At 42.2% G+C, this 24129-nt stretch overlaps 1 protein-coding gene across 1 annotated transcript in view; it reads right to left on the bottom strand.

Moving 5' to 3' along the window:
• Positions 1 to 11991: 11991 nt before the first annotated feature.
• The window catches only part of LOC140069225 (NACHT, LRR and PYD domains-containing protein 3-like), a 185768-nt gene continuing 173630 nt past the window's right edge, over positions 11992 to 24129 (bottom strand). Inside the window, exons 4-8 of the mRNA XM_072114684.1 lie at positions 22300 to 22365; positions 17352 to 19389; positions 17205 to 17264; positions 12516 to 12886; positions 11992 to 12404 (exon numbers count right to left, since the gene is read on the bottom strand). Coding sequence (XP_071970785.1) covers positions 17921 to 19389; positions 22300 to 22365 — 1535 coding nt within the window. The 3' untranslated portion in view covers positions 11992 to 12404; positions 12516 to 12886; positions 17205 to 17264; positions 17352 to 17920. The remainder of the gene's footprint in view (positions 12405 to 12515; positions 12887 to 17204; positions 17265 to 17351; positions 19390 to 22299; positions 22366 to 24129) is intronic.

The raw sequence follows: 24129 nt of genomic DNA, 5'->3' as shown, positions 1-24129 counted from the left end.
ACACACGAAACATCTCAGCAGTATCCAAACATTGTAAGGAAATACACAATGGAGACACTTCACAATTATCTGTCATACCTATTGAACGAGTAGCCCGCCCTAAAAGAGGCGGAGACTGGGTAAAAGCCTTACAAAACAAAGAGGCTTTTTGGATTTTGACCATGAAAACCAGAACACCTCATGGTCCAAATCAAAGAAATTATTTAATGTATACATATATTACTTATTCCTATAATGTTGTTTAGTATTTTGCTAGCCGTACCCGTCAAATTGTTTCTTCCCCGACTGGAGTTACGTAATCTACGACTTGGTTGCCGCCTACTTCCGCTTAAAAACCTCATATAATGAACTCGTACCTTATTGTGTCCACACTATGGGGCACATTTACTTACCCGCCCCATTGGCCGAGGATTCGGAGCTGCTACGATTCACTTACAGCGTGCGCACGATTTCTAGAATGTGTCGCTTCCCCGCTCAGGTCCGCTGGAGTTCACCTTCTTCTTCCTGGCGTATGTGGGTGCGGGTCTTGCGACAAAATTAGAATTTTAAATTGCGCAGTTTGTCTGAATTAGTCGGGTTGTCTGACGGCCACGGCCCCGATTTGTGTCGCATGCTAGCCGGCGCCGATGTGGCAAATTTCAATCACGTGCGACACAGTCCCCTGTGCGATTCAGGGCAAATCAGAAATAGTTGGGAAACCCAACAGAATCGCGGTCCGTGGACCCTTCGTAAATGTGCCCCGATGATTAAAACCTCTCTGGAAGTTCGAAACGCGTCAGATTCATCCATTATGGTACCTTTTTTTTTACATTTTAAAGAAGATGAAATAAATTAAGGTTTTACTACACCTTTATTTTTCATGTCTGCTGGTGCTGGATTTACCTTCTTCTATCCAGCATTGTACTGATTCGGCTTATCCGAGCACCGGCATCTAATATATGGCTACAAGGGAAGGTGAGCAGTTTTCCGTTATATATGTTGGGATGATCCGGGTTTCCTTACCTTCTTATCTCTACCTGTGGCTGTGCCCATTATTCTGTGTGGTGTTATTGCTGATATGTCTCAGTATCAATTTAATGTTTTATGTTGTTAATTTCTTTGTGTTTCTACTTAAAGGGGTTATGCCACCATATAAATCTACTGTTAAAACATTACCATGTATAAAAAATGATATTTTCGGCTACCATCTTCATTAAAAATAATGCTGGCTTACTGTGATAATTGACTGTGAAGACCGTGGTAGCACCCCCTGTCGGCGGCTGTCTCCGTCCTGGTCGGCATCCCGGCATGGCCGAACATGCGCAGAATGACTTATTTTCAAAGATGGCGCCGCTCTTCTGCGCATGCGCCGTATCCGTTCTGAGCGGCGCCAAATACTCTGTGTGTGCGCCGTGACTGCAGCCGCTTCATGCTGCATACTCATCCGCGGCCGCATCACAGAATGAGGATCCAGTTCACTGCTCAGGAGCAAGGAGCGTTTGCTGTGTCCCTTGCTCTGTGACGCAGTTTTACTCTTCACGCCCCTCGGTTCCCAAAAGTCCATCTAACCCACATATTTCATTTGTTTTATCACTCACTAAGTAAGTAAAAGTAAAGTCTAGCACTAAACACCACTTACTGAATATATATCAGAATATATATATATATATATATATCAGAATATATATATATATATATATATATATCAGAATATATATATATATATATCAGAATATATATATATATATATATATATATATATATATATATATCAGAATATATATATATATATATATATATATATATATATATATATATATATATATCAGAATATATATATATATATATATCAGAATATATATATATATATATATACTGATATATATATCAGTATATATATATATATATCAGTATATATATATATATATCAGTATATATATATATCAGTATATCAGTATATATATATATATATATATCAGTATATCAGTATATATATATATATATCAGTATATATATATATATCAGTATATCAGTATATATATATATATATCAGTATATATATATATATCAGTATATCAGTATATATATATATATATATCAGTATATATATATATATATATATATATCAGTGTATATATATATATATATCAGTGTATATATATATATATATCAGTGTATATATATATCAATATATATCAGTATATATATATATATTCTGATATATGTATATTAATAAATATATGTATTCAGATATATATATATATATATTCAGATATATATCTGAATACATATATATATATATCTCTATCTGAATACACACACACACACACACACACATATATATATATATATCTATCTGAATACACACATAGATAGATAGATAGATATATAAATAAATATATATATATATATATATATATATATATCTCTATCTGAATATATATATATATATATATATATATATATATAAATCTGAATATATATATTTGTATTCAGATATATTTATATATATACGGTATATATATATATATATTCAGATTTATATAGATATATATATATATCTATTCAGATTTACATAGATATATCTATGTATTCATATATATATATATATATAGATATATATGTATATATATATATGTATATATATATATATATGTGTGTGTGTGTATTCAGAGATATATCTATGTATATGAATACATAGATATATATCTCTATCTGAATATATATATATATATATATATATATATATATATATATATATATCTGAATACATATATCTAAGAGAGAAAGATAGATATATGAATATAGCCTGCCAGCCCCCAGTAGTGTATAGCCTGCCAGCCCCCTTGTAGTATATAGCCTTCTAGCTCCCATTAGTATATAGCCAGCCAGCCCCCAGTAGTATATAGCCTGCTAACCTCCTGAAGTGTATAGCCTGCTAACCTCCTGGAGTGTATAGCCTGCCAGCCCCCTGTAGTATATAGCCTGCCAGGCCCCTGTACTGTATAGCCTGCCAGCCCCCTGTAGTGTATAGCCTGCCAGCCACCTGTAGTATATAGCCTGCTAGCCTCCTGTAGTGTATAGCCTGCCAGCTCCCTGTAGTGTATAGCCTGCCAGCCCCCTGTAGTATATAGCCTGCCAGCCTCCTGTACTGTATAGCCTGCCAGCTCCCTGTAGTGTATAGCCTGCCAGCCTCCTGTAGTGTATAGCCTGCCAGCCCCCTGTAGTATATAGCCTGCCAGCCTCCTGTACTGTATAGCCTGCCAGCTCCCTGTAGTGTATAGCCTGCCAGCTCCCTGGAGTGTATAGCCCGCCAGCTCCCTGTAGTATATAGCCTGCCAGCCTCCTGTAGTGTATAGCCTGCCGGCCCCTGTAGTATATAGCCTGCCAGCCTCCTGTAGTGTATAGCCTGCCAGCTCCCTGTAGTGTATAGCCTGCCAGCTCCCTGGAGTGTATAGCCCGCCAGCTCCCTGTAGTATATAGCCTGCAGCCCCTGCCTCCAAAATAATGCTTTTAGGAAAAAAAGTGTACCACTCGCTGACATCTTAGTGTGTGCCAATGCCGGCGCACGTCACGATATATATTTATATATAGATTTGCGTGTATGTATATACTATATATGTGTGTGTATGTATGTATCTTGTATGTAAGTATGTATATAAATATGTATATATACACGTATATGTATAAATGTAAATATATGTATGTTTACATATATATATACATGTTAATGTTATTGTAAATATGTACATATTATTGTATAAATAATTATATAAAATAAAACTTTTTTTTCAAATATAAAGTAAATGTAATAAAGTAATAAAGTAGAACCTCTTCATAGACACCTCAACTGCTGCAGAACCTCTACACATACCTTAGCTGCCCTAGAACCTCTAAAGACACACCTCAGCTGCCACAGAACCAGTGGCGCAACTAGGAGAGACAGGGCCCCCTAGCAGGCTACTGCACGGGGCCCTCCTTCCCACTTATACATATACATATTATACATATACATATTAGTATACTCACACATTGGGAGTTACAATCACATATAAATACACTCATGTGCATATACACATACATAAGGTGCCATGTGCAACATACATACAGTGTATACAGACACCTTATACACATCACAGATACTGCATATATACATCACAGTATATGTTATACACAGATTATGCTGGACGTGTGCAGTACAATATAGATATAATGGTGCACATCCTCCATTCTTTATTGTGTCAGGTCGGATGACGGAGCCCCCTGACACTGCGGGCCCCAAAGCGGCCGCTATAGCTGCTACCGCTGTAGTTACGCCCCTGCACAGAACCTCTAAACGTACACCTTAGCTGCCACAGAACCTTTACACACACACCTCAGCTGCCACAGAACCTCTACACACACACCTCAGCTGCCACAGAACCTCTGCACACACACCTCAGGTACCACAGAACCTCTACACGCACACCTCAGCTGCCACAGAACCTTTACACACACACCTCAGCTGCCACAGAACCTCTACACACACACCTCAGGTACCACAGAACCTCTACACGCACACCTCAGGTACCACAGAACCTCTACACGCACACCTCAGCTGCCACAGAACCTTTACACGCACACCTCAGCTGCCACAGAACATCTACACACACACCTCAGGTACCACAGAACCTCTACACGCACACCTCAGCTGCCACAGAATATGTGGAATGGGACTCAAGAGGTGTACAGTTGTGGGGACATAAGACAGCGGATGGGTTCGGATATATCTGCCTAGGGGTAGTGCGGATACAATAGGTGGACACTGATATTTGTAGGTTTGTAAGGGCCATGTGTCCAAACCTGCAAACGTGGTTGAGGTACCCAGGATAGATAGATACAATGGCCAAAATGTCTTTGATCCAAGGCCGATATTGCCTGTTTTCTCACCTAGAAAGATTGGAGTTTGTTATATTTATCACCATTATGCTTCAACTTGAAGAGACAAAATATAATTAAAAATTCTGAAAATATCATTGTATGTTTTATATATATTTAGTTAGCATTTTATTGCATGAAATTTGTATTTGACCAGCTATCAACCAGCAGGAATTCTGGTGTTCTTAGATCCGTTGGGACACATTTACAGAGGTTCTTGCACCAGTTTTCAGTCAGGCTTTGCATGTTCTTTTAGGTACAAACTGTTTGCACACAAAGTGTCAGCACCACAATTGCGCTCTTTTGTGGCACAGCTGCACTAGGCATCTTGCAGCACAAATTAGGGCATGTCCTATGTTAAAGTTGCACCAGAAAAAAGTTGGTGCCCTCTGTCGGGGAAGTGAAGGGAGTGACAGAATCATGAAAAACATGCAACATAAATCCTGAATCTCCTGACTTTGTGGGAATTATGTGTCTCTGAGTTGAAGTGTGCATCTCCATTCTTTGAGGGGAGGAAACCTGTATATAATACATATTTTCTCCTCTGTACATATTCTCAATAAATGTAGGTGATCATGTAGATGATGGTAATCATAACAATCAAACCCTTTGGTGGAGATTGGTTAAAAGTGTCTGTGAGCAAAGTTATTCCAATTGTCCATGGCAACCAATCAGAGCTAAGCTTTCATTTTCTTGCATCAGTTTATAAAATTAAAGCTGAGCTCTGATTGGTTGCTTTGAACTGTTTTCATAGTATCATAGTATATAAAGCTGTAAAACGATGCACATCCATAAAGTCCAACCTATAAGAATTAAACAAATGTTTTGCCCCATAACCCCTGATATTTTTTCTCTCCAGAAAGTCACCCAGGCCTCTCTTGAACATGTACATAGAGCAGGGCCGGATTAAGGTTGGTGGGGGCCCCATGGCGCAAAATCTGGTGGAGGCCCCCACTAAGTGTAGCGTACACACACGTCCTCCTGCTTCCTTTCCACTATCCCAGCAGTAACACAGCTATATACCGCCGCCTCACCCCCATACGTTCTTGTGAATGTACCCTTATACAGACATGTTTATACAATTACCCACATTTATTTACATATACCGACACACACATAAAGTTCTAAACTCATATACTTGCACCCATATATACACAAAAGTATACACTTATACACACACATTTATGCACTCATATACATTTATAAACTAATACACAGAGTATAAACAAACTCATAAAGTATATACACACTTACAGCAAATACACACACATTCAGTATATACAGCATTTACACACATATGGGAAATACACACACATTCAGTATATAGAGCATATACATACATTCCATATACACAGTATATACAAAAACCACATCATTCACATATATATAAATGTACACACATATATGCTTATATAAATATATGCGTGTATATACACAGTAGATGCATATATACACAGTATATACACAGTAGATGCATATATACACAGTATATACATATATATACAGTAGATACATAAATACACAGTATATACATATATACACATATACACAGTATATACATATATATATACAGTATATACATATATACACATATACACTGTATATACATATATATATACACAAAAAAACACATATGTATATACTTACCTGTTAGGGTGACCGTGTGACCTGTTTGGGTGGGTGGGGGGTCTTGCCGGTGCTTGTTTGCCAGGGGGGAAGGGGGTGGGTAGTCGCCCGGTTGCTTGTTTAGCTGGGAAGGGGAGGGGGGGTTGGCGGTGAATGTTCGTGCGGGGAGTGGGGGGGAGGTTGAGCGGGGGGAGGGGAGCCGGAGGCGGTGTTGAGCCGGGAGCGTGCGGAGCGGGGAGCTGGGAGCCGGAGGCGGTGTTGAGCCGGGAGTGAGCAGAGCGGGGGGCGGGATTTGTGGGGTTGCTTTTTTAGGCGGGTCTGGAAGCAGTCACCTGTGCAGGGGGGGCGGAGTGGTGCCGAAGGGCAAGTGGCTCGCCATGCAGTAGGATGAGTGGCCGGGCAGTTTATGCAGGGGCTGGAGGGCCGGGGAGGTGCAATTTGGTGGGGGCCCCTAGGGGGGACGAGATGGCGGGGACCCCGGGGCTCGAGCCCCGCCTATAATCCGGCCCTGACATAGAATCCGCCATAACAACCTCCTGCGGCAGAGAGTTCCATAATCTCACTGCTCTTACATTAAAGAATCCTTGTCTATGGCTACTGTTTTGCTCTCAGACATTTTTTATGAATAAGGCACATTGTGCACTATTCACGTTTAATTTAAAAAAAAAATTTAAATAAACATTCCTGAACTATATCGATATTAGCAATACAATTATACTATTTATTTAAAAATGTCAATTTGATTTATTATTGTTCCAGGTATTAAAACTTGTCTACAAAAATGCCTTCCTGTATAATTAAAGGCTGTCAGCATACATGGAAACAAAAAAATGCAAATGTCATTATGCATGCGTTTCCTAAAGAGAAGACCGCTATTAGACTTTGGCTTTCTCAAGCACCAGAGCATTTTCATAATCTAGAAGAACTAGCTGACAGAATACATGCCAACAAAGCAAATGATGTATATCGCATGTGTTCTAAGCATTTTGCAGATGACCAATATTTTCATGAGAATACCAAACGTCGGCTGCGCCCAAATGCGGTGCCATCAATTTTCCCAATAAAAAAGTCACCTGAGTTAGATGATGATGCTTTCAATAAAAGACCTTTAAAACGCAAGCGCTCATCTAAAAGTTATTCAGAAAAAGGCATGGTAGATATTGGTATAAACACCGATGTGTTTCTCCATAAAATATGCCGTGCTGTTGGGACAGATCCTTCGTATGGAAAAAAGGATGCATCTACACAGACAATGCCCCAGAAAGGCATTTCAAAGGCTTGTATGTGTGATTTACAAAAATCGGATGCATTATTACCAGAAAAAGTCACCACAAGCTTTTCAAATCTTCCACCTATATCCGAAGATACAGATTCTTGGAGCAGCATTGATGAGAGCAGAGAGGAGGTAGATGATACATTATATTTAGAAGACTCTGACCTAGAAGACGAAGATTCCCAGGAATCTTCATCCGATGATGACGATTTGATGGAGGAAGGAAAGTTTGAAGAAATCATCTATGATTCACCTGACCTGGCAAATGAACCAAAATTTATAATCTTTAAAAGCAGTTTGCACAAACTGTTGTCACTGATTCCTTGCCAGTTTACAAAATCCTGCCATTCTAGCCTTACACATGTGCATTTTAAAAAAATAGGTTCAATGCTTATTATTGATGCTCGCTGCACAAGTGGACATGTATCAACATTGTGGCATAGCCAGCCGAGTTCCAACCGGTTTCCTATTGGCAATGTTGCCCTGGCTAGCGCTGTTATTTTAAGTGGGTCAAGTTTTTTAAAAGTAAGCAATTTTTTTAATATTCTAAATATCAGTATGATATCTCATTCAACATATTATAGATATCAAAGACGATTTCTATTCCCTACCATACACCATCATTGGCTAACAGAAAAATCTAAAGTAATAGAAAGCTTGAGAAATACACCTATCTGCCTAGTGGGTGATGGCCAGGCAGACAGTCCAGGCTTTTGCGCAAAATACTGCACTTATACCCTGATAGAGGCAAAATCCAACAAAATTGTGGGTTTTAATGTGCAACAAATAATTCCACCAATTACATCTGTTTGCCTTGAAAAAATTGCCTTCCAAAAAACTTTAGAGGACTTACTATCTGAAAATGTGAATGTGAGGATTGTGGCTACCGATCGTCACATGGGAATAAGAAAATTAATAAGAGAAGAGTACAATCATATTTTGCACCAGTTTGACATCTGGCACGTTGCTAAATCTGTTGGCCAAAAAATTTTATGTGCCTCAAAATTAAAAAACTGTCACGAACTGGCAAATTGGGTTGCACCGGTCAAGAATCATCTATGGTGGTGTGCGAAGCATTGCAATAAGGATCCTAATATGCTTGTTGCCCAGTGGCAGTCTGCAAAATACCATGTGGTTAATGTTCACGAGTGGCCTAATAATGCATTATACCCAAAATGTCACCATGATCAACTTCCTGAGGATACCAAATGGTTAAAAATAAATTCTCTCCCCCATGAAAGATTGAAAAGTGTTATCGATAATCCAACCCTCCTGCGTGATATTCGTCATCTAACATTTTTCTGCCACACAGGAAATTTAGAAATCTTTCACAGTACAACATTAAAATACAGGCCTAAAAGAATTCATTATAATCATGATTCAATGGTTGCCCGAACTGAGCTCTCCGCATTAGATCACAACTATAATGTAGGACGAAGGCAGGCCACAGCAAGGGGCTTTGATGGAGAAGAAAAAGAGAAATATAGAGTGGAGTACTCCAAGGCCAGGCGATCATGGGTTGTGAAAAAATTATACGAGCCAAAATCGAATGAATTTTTAAAACCTATCCTCAATGATGTCCTAGGTGCTGTGGCAGGAGAGAAACTATTTCATTGGGAATCAGCAAGGGGAATTCTTCCTGTAAATATTGCTCCAGTGGAGAAGCCATGCAAAGAGGAGCTTATTCAAAAATTTAAATCACGGTTTTAAATTGTTTTATTGTATGCAATGATAGTTTTTAATATATTTATTGTTGTATGATAATTATAGTGTAAATTATATATTTTATGTGTTGTAATAGATTTATATGTTTTTAGAAGTCATCGTTAGGAGATGGCATGGGGTGTTCATCTTATAATACTGGATGGGGTGTTTATCTGCGAAGATGAAAAAAAAACAGGCAATCTGTTTAGCCTCAGGAAACCTAACTGGTTGAGGTCTTTAGTAACAACCTATTGGGGCCTATTTTTTTGGAATGGTGGGTAGGCAGGTAGTGGGACCTGCCATTCCCTCCCCACTCCAGTAAGGGGTAGGATAAGTGTGTGTACCTTATAAGACTTTTTCACATGTAAGTTTAATTTAACATTTTCGGTTTGCTCTTTATTTATAGTGGTTAATAATACAATACGATACAAATGTTTATCTTTTATACACAGTGTTCAGGCAAATTGTTACAAACAGATAGGGCTACAGGTTCAGTAACATACACGTTACATTGGGATGGCAAGACTACATTTAATTTGCTTCTTGCTTAGGGTCTTAGTTACATACATACAATATTGACATATATGATCGTAAGGCAATACTTGTTGTAACTTACATCTGTCTGTTGCTCCTGCGCATCCTGCGCATCTGTTGACAGCGCATCAAGCTGGCTGTCAACCATGAGCTCATAGATAAAGTGCATCACTCCCATACAGGGCGATACGTTACCGTGGTGGTGGGGAGGCATGGAAGATTTGGGATAGGGCGGGGGGGGGGGGGGGTGCAGAGGTGATAGTTCTGGGCTTTCTGGTACAAGAACTTACATTCCAGAGTCAGAATCAGGTGCCGTGTGCAGCCAGGTTATGGTGCCCTAGTGCACTTGAGGTTTAACACTTCAATGATGCCTGGGGTTTGGGTGGACGTAAGGCCTGTGCTGGCGCTTTTGTTGTGGCATCGGTGTTCACAGTCACTTTTGGTCATTGGTGCTCCCATTCAGATAATGTTTCTGGTGGTATTGGTTCCAGTTGGTTGCGAGGTTTGGTGGAGGGGGCATTGCGCTTGTTTAGTCCATTTTAATTGATGGTACGTGTGGGGACTGTAGGTGGTGTGAGTCCATTGATAGGCGTAAATTATTATGCGACATGACCAACTTGGCGTTCCTTAGAGGGCAGTCATTGTGCGGCCAGTTTGTGGCCCCTGGTCATCTTCTCTACCCCATTTTTGCTGGTTACGGGGCAGAGGGGAGGGCTGCCCACTTGTTAATGGTGCAGGAGGTTTGTCAGGTTAAGGAGTGCCGCTGGTTGGTGGCGTTGCTCCATCCAGAGGGAGCAGGGTCCACTGTCACTCCAGTCTGCTGCAGAGTTGAGAGAAGACTGCTATGATGCTTGTAAAATGTGCATATACACTGACATATACATATGTTCTCAAGGAATGGAAGTGGTTCTTTTGCCTCTTGTCATTGTTTATGTCAACAGAGTTGAGAAGGCTATAAGATACTCACTAAGATGCTCACTATGGGAGAAGAAAGGGGCACAAAAATTGGAACATTTTTTCCTTTACAAAATATATTGCAAAGTTTACTATTATCACCTGCACTTGGGTTGTAATTATGTGCAGACACAATTTTTATGTTCTACATTTAGGTTTTGTCTTGTTATATACCAGTGTACTAAATGTTTTTTCAATTGTTTACTATTATTTAAAATATATAGCGGTCGACCTTTAAAACAATGTTGCCTGTGACATATTCCTAATTATTGAGGACTATTGTGTCAGCTTTGCTAAACTTATACACTATCTACAGATTTTTAGAGGTCAACTATTTTCTCTCATTCCGTTTACAAGGAAATCTACCATCAAAATTAATCATGATATACCAGGAACACTTACTCATAGATCCAGGCACTGTGACTGTGGTAATCATCTTATATTTGTTATCTGTGGTCTCCTACCTTCTAATATCAACTTTTATAATTATGAGCTATAAGTGTCCCTGCGGGAGTTACCAGAGAACCTCTGTGCTGTAGCTTTACAGGCTGTTACACTGTGAATGAGCACTTCCCTCCTCCTACTGTGTGATATTACATCAGGCAAAGGAAGGGGGAAGTGCTGAGGGATTATATTATAGTGTGACAGCCTGTGGAGCTACAGCATGGAGGAGCTCTGTAAAAATCCCCATCTATCGTTGGCATAAATATAAAAGTTCATTTTAGATGGAAGATTACCACAGTCCCTGTGCCTGGATCTATGAGTAAGTGCACTTTATTTTATCATGATGGATTTTGATGGTAGATTTCCTTTGAATGGACAGAGCATAGGAGTGGACAACCACCTGTGGTGTAATGTACCCTCTTTGTGATTGCCAGTCAAACCAAAACTATTCTTACTAAATGTTTGAATATTTATGTGACATGTATCCGATCACAACCCGGTAATAAAGTTTTATTATTAAACAATATTGCACACTTTGTTATCACAATTGTTACCCTTCACTAACAATTACAGCTAAAATATGGTCTAGAATATTTTTAAATATAAATTTGCATATTATTACACTATAGGTTAAAATATATATTGGAAACACCACAAGAGTATAAAATAGAAGAGACTATAAAATAAATAAACAGAAACTTATGTAGAATCTTAACACATTTTATTTAAAAATTTTAACATAAAAGTGTCATGCAAAAACATATCAAACCAGCCTCAGAAGTTTAGGTCCATATCAAATAAATCTGGATTAACATCAAAGTAATATTGGAAACCTGTGTATTGTCCATTTGGATCTGGGTAAAGGTCTCTGATTTTGCATATGACACATGCTGGAATAGGGACTCTGTTATGTTTCCCCAAAATGCCATGTACCCACATGGTGAAACAGCGATATGAGGCCAGACGCAATGCTCTGTGTGGAAGAATAAAAGTTAAAATATTAAATTGTATTAAAACATCAAATAATAAGCATAACATATATTGAAAGAACTACAAATAATTTTATTCCATAATAATTACTTACCGGTTATCATTTATGTCATAATAATGGCGATGTTGGGGTCTGAGGAAGGTGATAAACCTTTGCAAGTGTTCTTTTAAAGTACACTGCTCTATGAAGCCAGCATTTTCAGTAATACATTTTTCATTTACACATGGAAGTTCGTGTAATTCCTCAGATTCTTTGCAACAAAAACTTTCAGATACACTTGGCATAGTGTGACAAAGGGTACAGGAACACCAGGCTGTGCCAAGAAGTCTTCCTTCAGGATCCCCCTCTGGTTCTGGTCTTTCTTCCCCAGGGCCCCAACGAGGATCATTTTGGAAGCAATGTCCATTATCTGAATCCCCTTGGTCAGGTGTATCACATAGACTTGATATTAGCCACTGTAGTTCCTAAAAAAGACAAATAAATAAAAATTAAAAATAGATTTTTATTATCATTTAAATTGTAGCCCTGTAGCTTTGAGGATCAACTGCCAGTCATACACAGGGTTCTGTGGGTAAAATGAAAGTGTGAGTTCATGGTGTAGATGATCACTGTTGTGATGTTTGTACTGGCTTCTAAACATCTGCCTAATAAAAATTGTTAGTTTGAAATTTTATGCTCCACAATCAGGTTGTGTTGCAACCTGGTCTAAGAACATTACAAGCCAATAAGGCATCTTTCTCCCATATGAAGAGACAATTTTCCCAGAAAGGTAATAATACTCCTATTTTTGGGGAGTATTTTTAGCCGAGGAGGAGTATTACATTTCCAGTATTACAAATATGGGCAGTGTATGGGCAGTGGTTACCCAGTGCACGGTGTATGGGCAGTGTGCACTGAGTGTGCGGTGTATGGGCAGTGGTTACCCAGTGTACGGTGTATGGGCAGTGTGCATTGAGTGTGCGGTGTATGGGCAGTGTGCATTGAGTGTGCGGTGTATGTGCAGTGTGTACTCACTGCAGTGTGTACACACTGCACATACACTGTACACTCAGTACACACTACACACACACTATACACTCAGTACACACTCCACACACACTATACACTCGATACACACTGCACACACACTATACACTCGATACACACTGCACATACACTATACACTCAGTACACACTGAACCAACACTTAGCATACACTGCACATACACTATACACTCAGTACACACTGCACATACACTCAGTACACACTGCGCATACACTCAGTACACACTGCGCTTACACTCAGTACACACTGCGCTTACACTCAGTACACACTGCGCTTACACTCAGTACACACTGCGCTTACACTCAGTACACACTGCGCTTACACTCAGTACACACTGCGCTTACACTCAGTACACACTGCGCTTACACTCAGTACACACTGCGCTTACACTCAGTACACACTGCGCTTACACTCAGTACACACTGCGCTTACACTCAGTACACACTGCGCTTACACTCAGTACACACTGCGCTTACACTCAGTACACACTGCGCTTACACTCAGTACACACTGCGCTTACACTCAGTACACACTGCGCTTACACTCAGTACACACTGCGCTTACACTCAGTACACACTGCGCTTACACTCAGTACACACTGCGCTTACACTCAGTACACACTGCGCTTACACTCAGTACACACTGCGCTTACACTCAGTACACACTGCGCTTACACTCAGTACACACTGCGCATACACTCAGTACACACTGCGCTTACACTCAGTACACACTGCGCTTACACTCAGTACACACTGCGCTTACACTCAGTACACACTGCGCTTACACTCAGTACACACTGCGCTTACACTCAGTACACACTGCGCTTACACTCAGTACACACTGCGCTTACACTCAGTACACACTGCGCTTACACTCAGTACACACTGCGCTTACACTCAGTACACACTGCGCTTACACTCAGTACACACTGCGCTTACACTCAGTACACACTGCGCTTACACTCAGTACACACTGCGCTTACACTCAGTACACACTGAGCATATACTCAGTACACACTGCGCATACACTCAGTACACACTGCGCATACACTATACACTCAGTACACACTGCGCATACACTATACACTCAGTACACACTGCGCATACACTTAGCACACACTGCACATACACCGTACACTCTGTACACACTGCACATACACCGTACACTCTGTACACACTGCACACACACTATACACTCGATACACACTGCACATACACTATACACTCAGTACACACTGCACATACACCGTACACTCAATACACACTGCACATACACCGTACATTCAATACACACTGCACATACACCGTACACTTAGTGCACAGTGTATGTGCAGAGTGTGCTGAGTGTATGGTGTATGTGCAGTGGTTACCCAGTGCACGGTGTATGTGCAGTGGTTACCCAGTGTACGGTGTATGTGCAGTGGTTACCCAGTGTACGGTGTATGTGCAGTGGTTACCCAGTGCACGGTGTATGGGCAGTGGTTACCCAGTGTACGGTGTATGGGCAGTGGTTACCCAGTGCACGGTGTATGGGCAGTGGTTACCCAGTGTACAGTGTATGTGCAGAGTGTGCTGAGTGCACGGTGTATGTGCAGTGGTTACCCAGTGTACGGTGTATGTGCAGTGGTTACCCAGTGCACGGTGTATGTGCAGTGGTTACCCAGTGCACGGTGTATGTGCAGTGGTTACCCAGTGCACGGTGTATGGGCAGTGGTTACCCAGTGTACGGTGTATGGGCAGTGTGCACTGAGTGTGCGGTGTATGGGCAGTGGTTACCCAGTGTGCGGTGTATGGGCAGTGTGCATTGAGTGTGCGGTGTATGGGCAGTGTGCATTGAGTGTGCGGTGTATGGGCAGTGTGCATTGAGTGTGCGGTGTATGTGCAGTGTGTACTCACTGCAGTGTGTACACACTGCACATACACTGTACACTCAGTACACACTACACACACACTATACACTCAGTACACACTGAACACACACTTAGCATACATTGCACATACACTATACACTCAGTACACACTGCACATACACTGTACACTCAGTACACACTACACACACACTATACACTCAGTACACACTGAACACACACTTAGCATACATTGCACATACACTATACACTCAGTACACACTGCACATACACCGTACACACAGTACACACTGCACATACACCGTACACTCAGTACACACTGCACATACACCGTACACTCAGTACACACTGCACATACACCGTACACTCAGTACACACTGCACACACACTGTACACTCAGTACACACTGAACACACTCTATACACTCAGTACACACTGAACACACTCTATACACTCAGTACACACTGAACACACACTTAGCATACACTGCACATACACTATACAATCAGTACACACTGCACATACACCGTACACTCAATACACACTCCACACACACTATACACTCGATACACACTGCACATACACTATACACTCAGTACACACTGAACCAACACTTAGCATACACTGCACATACACTATACACTCAGTACACACTGCACATACACTTAGCACACACTGCACATACACTCAGTACACACTGCACATACACTTAGCACACACTGCGCATACACTCAGTACACACTGCGCATACACTCAGTACACACTGCGCATACACTCAGTACACACTGCGCATACACTATACACTCAGTACACACTGCACACACACCTAGCATACACTGCGCTCAGTACACACTGCACATATACTATAAACTCCGTACATACTGCACATATACTATAAACTCAGTACATACTGCACATATACTATAAACTCAGTACATATACTATAAACTCAGCACACACTGCACATACACTTAGCACACACTGAACCTACATTATACACTCAGTACACACTGCAAATATTCTGTACATATTGCACATACTCTGTACACACATACTATACACTGCAGATTTACTCACCTGGTCCATTCGCGATCCAGCGACGGGTTCTCCGATGCTGGTTCGTGTCTTCCGGCGATTCACTAAGGTAGTGCGCCCGATTGTCCACCAGGTGTCGCTGCTGCGCTGAAGTCCGTCGGAGTTCACTGAAGTTCACCAAGCTAGCCTGGGTGCAGGTAACTGCATGTCAAGCGACACATTTTTTAAAAAAAATATGGCGGTTTTTTCGAATCCGACAGGTTTTCCGACGGCCACGACCCCCGATTTCTGTCGCGTGCATGCCGGCGCCGATGCGCCACAATCCGATCGCGTGCGCCGAAAACCCGGGGCAATTCAGGGAAAATCTGCGCTAAACGGTAAAATTCGGGCCTTTAGTAAATGACCCCCAATCTGTACACAATGCACATAAACTTAACACACACTGCACATGCACTACGCATGGCATTAATTTTGGGGGGTAGTGGTGTCTCACATAGCCCCTTTAATCTGCTAATTTAACAGCTTTTGTGCAGGAAGCAGATTGGCCTTTCCTATGTGTATTGTAGCTCAGCAGCCATCTCAATAAATGGGCACTAACCTGCTATAGCCCAGCACTACCACTGCACAGTAGATGAAATTGTGTGCTTCTTGTTCAGTAAAATGAGCTATGAATCTAACAATCTGCTATTAAAGGGGTTTTCCCACAAATCGAGTTAGGTCCGATCCACAGGATCAGCAAGTTAGGCTCGATCCTGTGGATAGGGCCTAACTTTGAATCGTGGAAAAAACCCCTTTAAACTCTAGCATCATATGAAGAAGCATAAATATCAATTACCGCATCATATTCTGGACCGTGGCCAGGGTCTTCCTCGCTTGATTCCCCTTGCTGAGACAGCTTGAAGATGTAGTTAAAAGAATAGACATTTAGTTAATTTAATAATCAAACTTACATGACAAATTACTCAAAAATGTTTTCATTTACCTGTAAAGAAGAAATTGTAGTTTCTGATATGGTCAAAGATTCTTCATCATCCGTGTAATAATTTTGACTTGTTGCCTTCAAAAAATGATTGCATATGGCATGATGTAAACTAAGTGGTAATAGATGTGTAAGATAGAAAACAAATGATGTAGAGCGGCAACATGTAGAGGTAAAGCGGGTGCAGGTCTTAAAAAAGGTTCTGACACAAACCCCATTCAGCTGTAGCAAGTGAGGAAGCAGCACTCCAAGGAAAAATAGTAGATTTTTATTCCACCATCAAACAGCAACGTTTCACCTTTTCCATAAAGACATTATCAAGCATGCTATTATCTAGAATGCACGCATGGGAAAATATAGTATAAATCCTAAAAACACACCTGTAAACACAGCCCAACAAGAAGCATGTAACAAGAGGTACTGATTGTACTGGGCCCAATAGTAGCATGTTTCTTTTATGATACAAAAGGAAAACAGCAACAAAGTACCTGAGTGCCTAAAATGATACAAAGTGAAACAAGTGCTATCTAGTGCCTAAAATGATACAAAGTGAAACAAGTGCTATCTAGTGCCTAAAATGATATATATTCACTTTCCTCCAGCCTCTCTTCTTCTCCTCCTCCTCCTGTAATGAAGTTCTTCAGCCAAGTGATGACGTCTCTGGAGGCCTGAACTGCTGGTGTGTCCAGGTATCCGGTTAGTAGTGACCTGGTGGTGGCATCTGATAGACCACACAGGAAGCGGAGGAACATCTCACCTCGTCCATCAGGATAGGATTTGGCTTCTTCTAGTGATTCCTGTAACTTCTCAGGAGAATAATCGGCATAATGCACAAAGGCAGAGAAGAATTCCTGGACAGTGAGATGTAAGAAGGAATAGGACACAGGTTCCTCCGATTCCATCAGGAAACTTGATAAGAGCTTTGACTTATTGTCCACATGGAAAGATTCCAGATCCCGATCATCAAATATAATCGTGTGATTCATGACCCCATGTTCTGCCATCCATCCGATGGACTGCAGGAGCTTCTGGGCGCCACTTTTCTCCAGGCTGTGATTGGACAGGATGTTGGCGACAAATATGGCAAAGAGCTGGGTCACGGTTCTGGGTAATAATGAGACCTGCTGGTCACTACTTGTGGTCTGGAAGCTCCTGGATAATACTGTACAGATGATCCAGCAGTAGGACGGGAGGTAACAGAACGTGTACAATGTGTCATTCTGCCTCACATAGGTAAAAGCCTTTTCTGCCAGTTCAGGGTCACGGAAGAAATTGTCAAAGTAAATCTTTCTTTCTTCTGTGAAGAATCCACTGATTTCTACCATTCGCTGGAAATCCCTACAATCTATTGATGCCAGTCTGGTCGGGCGACTGGTCATCAGAACAGAACAACCATTAAGAAGAGACTTTCTCACCAAACTGACCACAATGTGACCACAACGTTCCGGCTGTTTAGGGTCGGAGCACAAGTGACGGGATGTGAAATCCATTGTCTGATTGCTTTCATCTAATCCATCAAATATAAAGAGAAGTTTCTCTGGATCTTGTAGGATGTTCCCGAGCTGCTGCCACAGATATGGGTAATGATGAAGGATCAGGGTCTCCAGACTAACCTTATCCCATCTGTTCAGTTCACGGAATTTGAAGAAGAAGACAAAAGAGAATCTTTGATAGAGATCGCCCTTCACCCAGTCATAGACAATCTTCTGCATCAGCGTGGTCTTCCCTACCCCGGGCACTCCGCTCACCAGCACCATATGTGGTACCAGTCTGGACCGGTGGCACCAGCGGAACATCTTGTTGGGGGAAATACGTTGTAATTCATGATGTTTCTTCTTTACATATTCCTCATGTCTTGCCCCGGTCGCTATGAGCTCATTCTCAGAGCGTTCCCTAAAGTGATGAGTGGAGACAATGATGAGGGTCACATAACGTGTGCAGAAGGGAAAACTCTCCTCCTCCTGGTTACATCTCGGAGGTTTATTCTCTATCAGATTCTCAGTTTTCTCATATAAATGTTTCTTGTGCTGGTTCTGGATTTCTATGGAAACAACAGAAAATAAAGGGGATGATAAGTGGCTGCAGGGTTGGAGCCTAGGGTCCACCAGTAAAATATATTTGGGAGGCCCAGCTACTGCTTCAATGAAACAGGCAAACCACCCCATGTATATTTTCATTGTGTTTCTAAACGTGATGCAAATGCAAGGTGTGAATGCAGCCTGTGGCTGTGTTCACACATTGGGGCACATTTACTTACCAGGTCACTCGAGTTCACTGAAAGTGCATTGTGCGTCTATTATGCTGCATGCAGCGATTCACTAAGATCGTGTGCCTGAAATTATCAATGTGTCGCTTCCCCGCTAAGGTCCGACAGAGTTCAGCATCTTTTTTGTGGTGCGACTTTAACATAGAGCATGCAACAAAATTTAAAAGTCAAATAAGGTGCTCAGTCCAAATCAGTCAGACTGTCTGATGCCACGCCCCCTAATTTGTGTCACATGGAAGCAGCGCAGCTGCACCACAAAAGGATTGCCTGCGCCACAATCCCAGCGCAGACACTTCACCGGACTATAGTGTGGTGCAAAGCCCTTAGTAAATGAGCCCCATTGTGTTTTTGTTGCGTTTTCAACGCATTGGGAAAGAGGATCCTGTTTCTCTTCCATTTAAATGCATGTCGTTTTGCCATTTTGTAGCGATGCATTTAGAGGTTTGCCTTTTAAAAATACAAAATTAAAGCAAAAACACAACATTGATATGTTGCCTTTTTGAAAGACACACAAACCTCTAATTGCATTGTAACCCAACAGAATGCAACAAAAAAAAAACATAATGGGGCACATTTACTTACTAGGTCACTCGAGTTCACTGAAAGTGCATTGTCTGGCTATAAGCTATGCAACTAATCACCAAGATCGTGCGGCTGATATCATGAATGTGTCGCTTCCCGCTCAGGTCAGACGGAGTCCAGCAACTTTTTTGTGGTTCATCTTTAACTTACGGAGTGCAACACAATTTAAAAGTTAAATACGGCATTTGGTCCGAATCAGTCGGAACGTCTGACAGCCCGCCCCCTAAGTTGTGTCGCATGGAGACTAGTGCAGCTGCATCACACAAGGGTCGCATGCACCGCGATCCCCAGGGCAGACACTTCTTAAATACCTGTGCAAGATGTTTTAGCCACGAAGTATGTGCATTGTCCAACCAAAGTGTACAGCGCGACCCGTAGTAGATGAGCCCCAAAATGTGAAGGCAGCCTCAGGCTTCCTGGATAATACACTTGTGCAGTTCTTGGGATGAAAATAATGGTCCCATGGATCGTTGTTTGGACATTGTTTGACATTGGGATGTAAGTACATAATAATAGCCTGAACTGCGAACATGGTTAGGACCTGCTCTGTCATTTGCAGCTCAGGCAGTCGCCTCATACACAGGGCTATGAAATTCACAGCCATGTGCATGAGTCCATAGAAGTGATTGGGGACGTGTACAACAGTCCTGCAGAATACTGGCCCATTCACACTTAGTTATTTTGATGCGTTTTAACTGCATTGGAAACCACAAAAGGGGGGGCTTTGCCAGAACACATATGTGTTTCTACTGAAACGCTTTTGTTCTGGAATGAGCCCCTCCCTTTTGCCTTCTCACGTGGAATTAAAACACAAGAACAAGAGACGTGTGAAGGGGCCTGAAGCTTGTTATCTGCCAGACTGTTTTACTTCCAGGAATCAGTATTTAACCTTTATTTTTATCTAGGCCTAAACACCTTTCATGTTGTACAGTGACTCCAAATTAAATATTTCATGACTGCCCCGGGGCTTGAACATAAAATCAAGACACACGTCAGTCTCTTAGTGTATGTAAAGATCTTCTCCTGTTTAATCACAGCTGCATGTATAAAAAGACAGAAGAGTCAGCATTGGTGGCGTGACGAGGAGATAAGGGGCTTGGATGCTATAGGCTTAGTATAAATGTACTACAGCCGCCCTCTAATACATTCTACAAAAAGTTAATTAATTGTGCTCAGTTCTCAGGGACCTTTTCCCAGATATTGTTTATACTAATTTCCTCTGCCAGCAGGAGATAAGTGGCTCCAGAATCCTAATATCATGCAGCATCGAGGACAGACTGGCTTCTCATTACATGTCACAGGGTATTAGCCAAACAGGTTACATAAAATGAGGTTTGAATCATGACATTAACTTGACAATGGTCAGGGAACATGGCCGCTGTATCTAAGACAGCGGACAGTCCCTTATTCTGGGATTTCTTAAGTCAGGATGGCGTCCGAAACCAGTGCGATCTCCTTAACAAGACTGAACATGCAACAGGTTGCAGGTATATAAAGAGGGTTCACAGGCTGGGGGGGAGGGAGTTTGACATGTGGCCCTGAAGGGCTGTAGAGGCGCGCACCTAAATTCTTTTGAAAAGCCTGCAAACTTTTGTTTGATGGTTTTTACGCAAAACTACACCAGGTTGGACTTGGCAACGTTTTGCCCGGCGACTGCTTTGCCCAACGGATACATCAAGAGGCCTCAGGGTGGTGTCACATGTTAGCGTTTGGATTCTGATTTGTAACGGATTTAAAATGCACTGGGTGGTCCAAGGACAATTACATATCTGTTTGTATACAAACACATGCGAATGGCCATCCCTGTGGCTATTGGCTACTGGGGGCCATCCCTGTAGCTATTGGCTACTGGGGGCCATCACTAACTATAAAGGTCAAACACTGTGACTACTGGCTACTGGGGTCATTTTTGTGGGGATCGCTATGACTATTGGCTACTGGGGGTTTTATTGTGGCTACAGTGGGTATCACTGTGAATAATAGCTACTGGGGGCCATCACTATAACTAATAGCTACTGGGACGAGAAATATTTAAGAATTAGACTTCTATCCAATACGAGTCTGTAATGGTTGACTTGAGAGCAGACCTAACAGTGCACTTACCTCTCAGATCTAGGGGTAGGTTGTGTCCTTCCTCATCCAGTAGGATTTCTCCCGGCAGATCGTCACCTAATAAGAAATTTGTAGGACTTTATAGTATATAGATCAGTGCTGGATGTACAGATATAATATACATGTGAGATTATACAGGGATATGGACAATGGTCATAAAGATAAAGCTGAGAACAATCCCAGGAGCCAGAGATTGGACCAGATAAAACCAGTAGATGGATCAGAATGAATCTACATGTACGACTACCACAGACACAGCAATTATTCCATAGCAATAGGTAGAGGCCAGAATTTATATCAACAATCTGTACAAAGCCTAACGCTGATGGATTTATATAGAAAGTTCTGGACCTCACAGATCCCCCTTCTCCCCAAGCATAAACCACTTACATATAAATGGCAGGAACACTGAATGACTTGGAGGAGTTAAAGCAGCTCAAGATTCCCTCTGACGAACCATTTTGCCTCATGGCTACACTAAGCATAGTGTGGAGCGTCCCTGGCTGAGATAAGTGTATGGGTTTGATGCAGGCAAAAAGCAACAAATAAAGGGTCATTTGGGACACCAAACCACTGGTCCACAACGTGAGAGGACAACAACAGCCAAGAGAAGGAAGCAGGGCAACATGAGAGGACAACAACAGCCAAGAGGAGGAAGCAGGGCAACGTGAGAGGACAACACCAGCCAAGAGGAGGAAGCAGAGCAACGTGAGAGGACAACACCAGCCAAGAGGAGGAAGCAGAGCAACGTGAGAGAGACAACAGCCAAGAGGAGGAAGCAGGACAACGTGAGAGGACAACAACAGCCAAGAGGAGGAAGCAGGACAATGTGAGAGGACAACAACAGCCAAGAGGAGGAAGCAGGACAACGTGAGAGGACAACAACAGCAACCAAGAGGAGGAAGCAGGACAACAACAGCCAAGAGAAGGAAGCAGGGCAACGTGAGAGGACAACACCAGCCAAGAGGAGGAAGCAGGGCAACGTGAGAGGACAACAACAGCAAAGAGGAGGAAGCAGGGCAACGTGAGAGAGACAACAACAGCCAAGAGGAGGAAGCAGGACAACAACAGCCAAGAGGAGGAAGCAGGACAACAACAGCCAAGAGAAGGAAGCAGGGCAACGTGAGAGGACAACAACAGCCAAGAGGAGGAAGCAGGGCAACGTGAGAGGACAACAACAGCCAAGAGGAGGAAGCAGGGCAACGTGAGAGAGACAACAACAGCCAAGAGGAGGAAGCAGGACAGCGTGAGAGGACAACAACAGCCAAGAGGAGGAAGCAGGGCAACGTGAGAGGACAACAACAGCAGCCAAGAGGAGGAAGCAGGACAACACCAGCCAAGAGGAGGAAGCAGGGCAACGTGAGAGGATGACAACAGCCAAGAGGAGGAAGCAGGGCAATGTGAGAGGACAACAACAGCCAAGAGGAGGAAGCAGGGCAACGCGAGAGGACAACAACAGCCAAGAGGAGGAAGCAGGACAACGTGAGGGGACAACACCAACCAAGAGGAGGAAGCAGGGCAATGTGAGAGGACAACAACAAACAAGAGGAGGAAGCAGGGCAACGTGAGAGGACAACAACAGCCAAGAGGAGGAAGCAGGGCAATGTGAGAGGACAACAACAGCCAAGAGGAGGAAGCAGGGCAACGTGAGAGGACAACACCAGCCAAGAGGAGGAAGCAGGACAACACCAGCCAAGAGGAGGAAGCAGGACAACGTGAGAGGACAACAACAGCAGCCAAGAGGAGGAAGCAGGACAACACCAGCCAAGAGGAGGAAGCAGGGCAACGCGAGAGGACAACAACAGCCAAGAGGAGGAAGCA

Source organism: Engystomops pustulosus, chromosome 7 (assembly GCF_040894005.1).
Source record: "Engystomops pustulosus chromosome 7, aEngPut4.maternal, whole genome shotgun sequence".
In the NCBI taxonomy this organism is placed as follows: domain Eukaryota; kingdom Metazoa; phylum Chordata; class Amphibia; order Anura; family Leptodactylidae; genus Engystomops; species Engystomops pustulosus.
The sequence above is the reverse complement of the archived record's forward strand: the minus strand, read 5'-3'. Positions and strand labels throughout refer to the sequence as shown.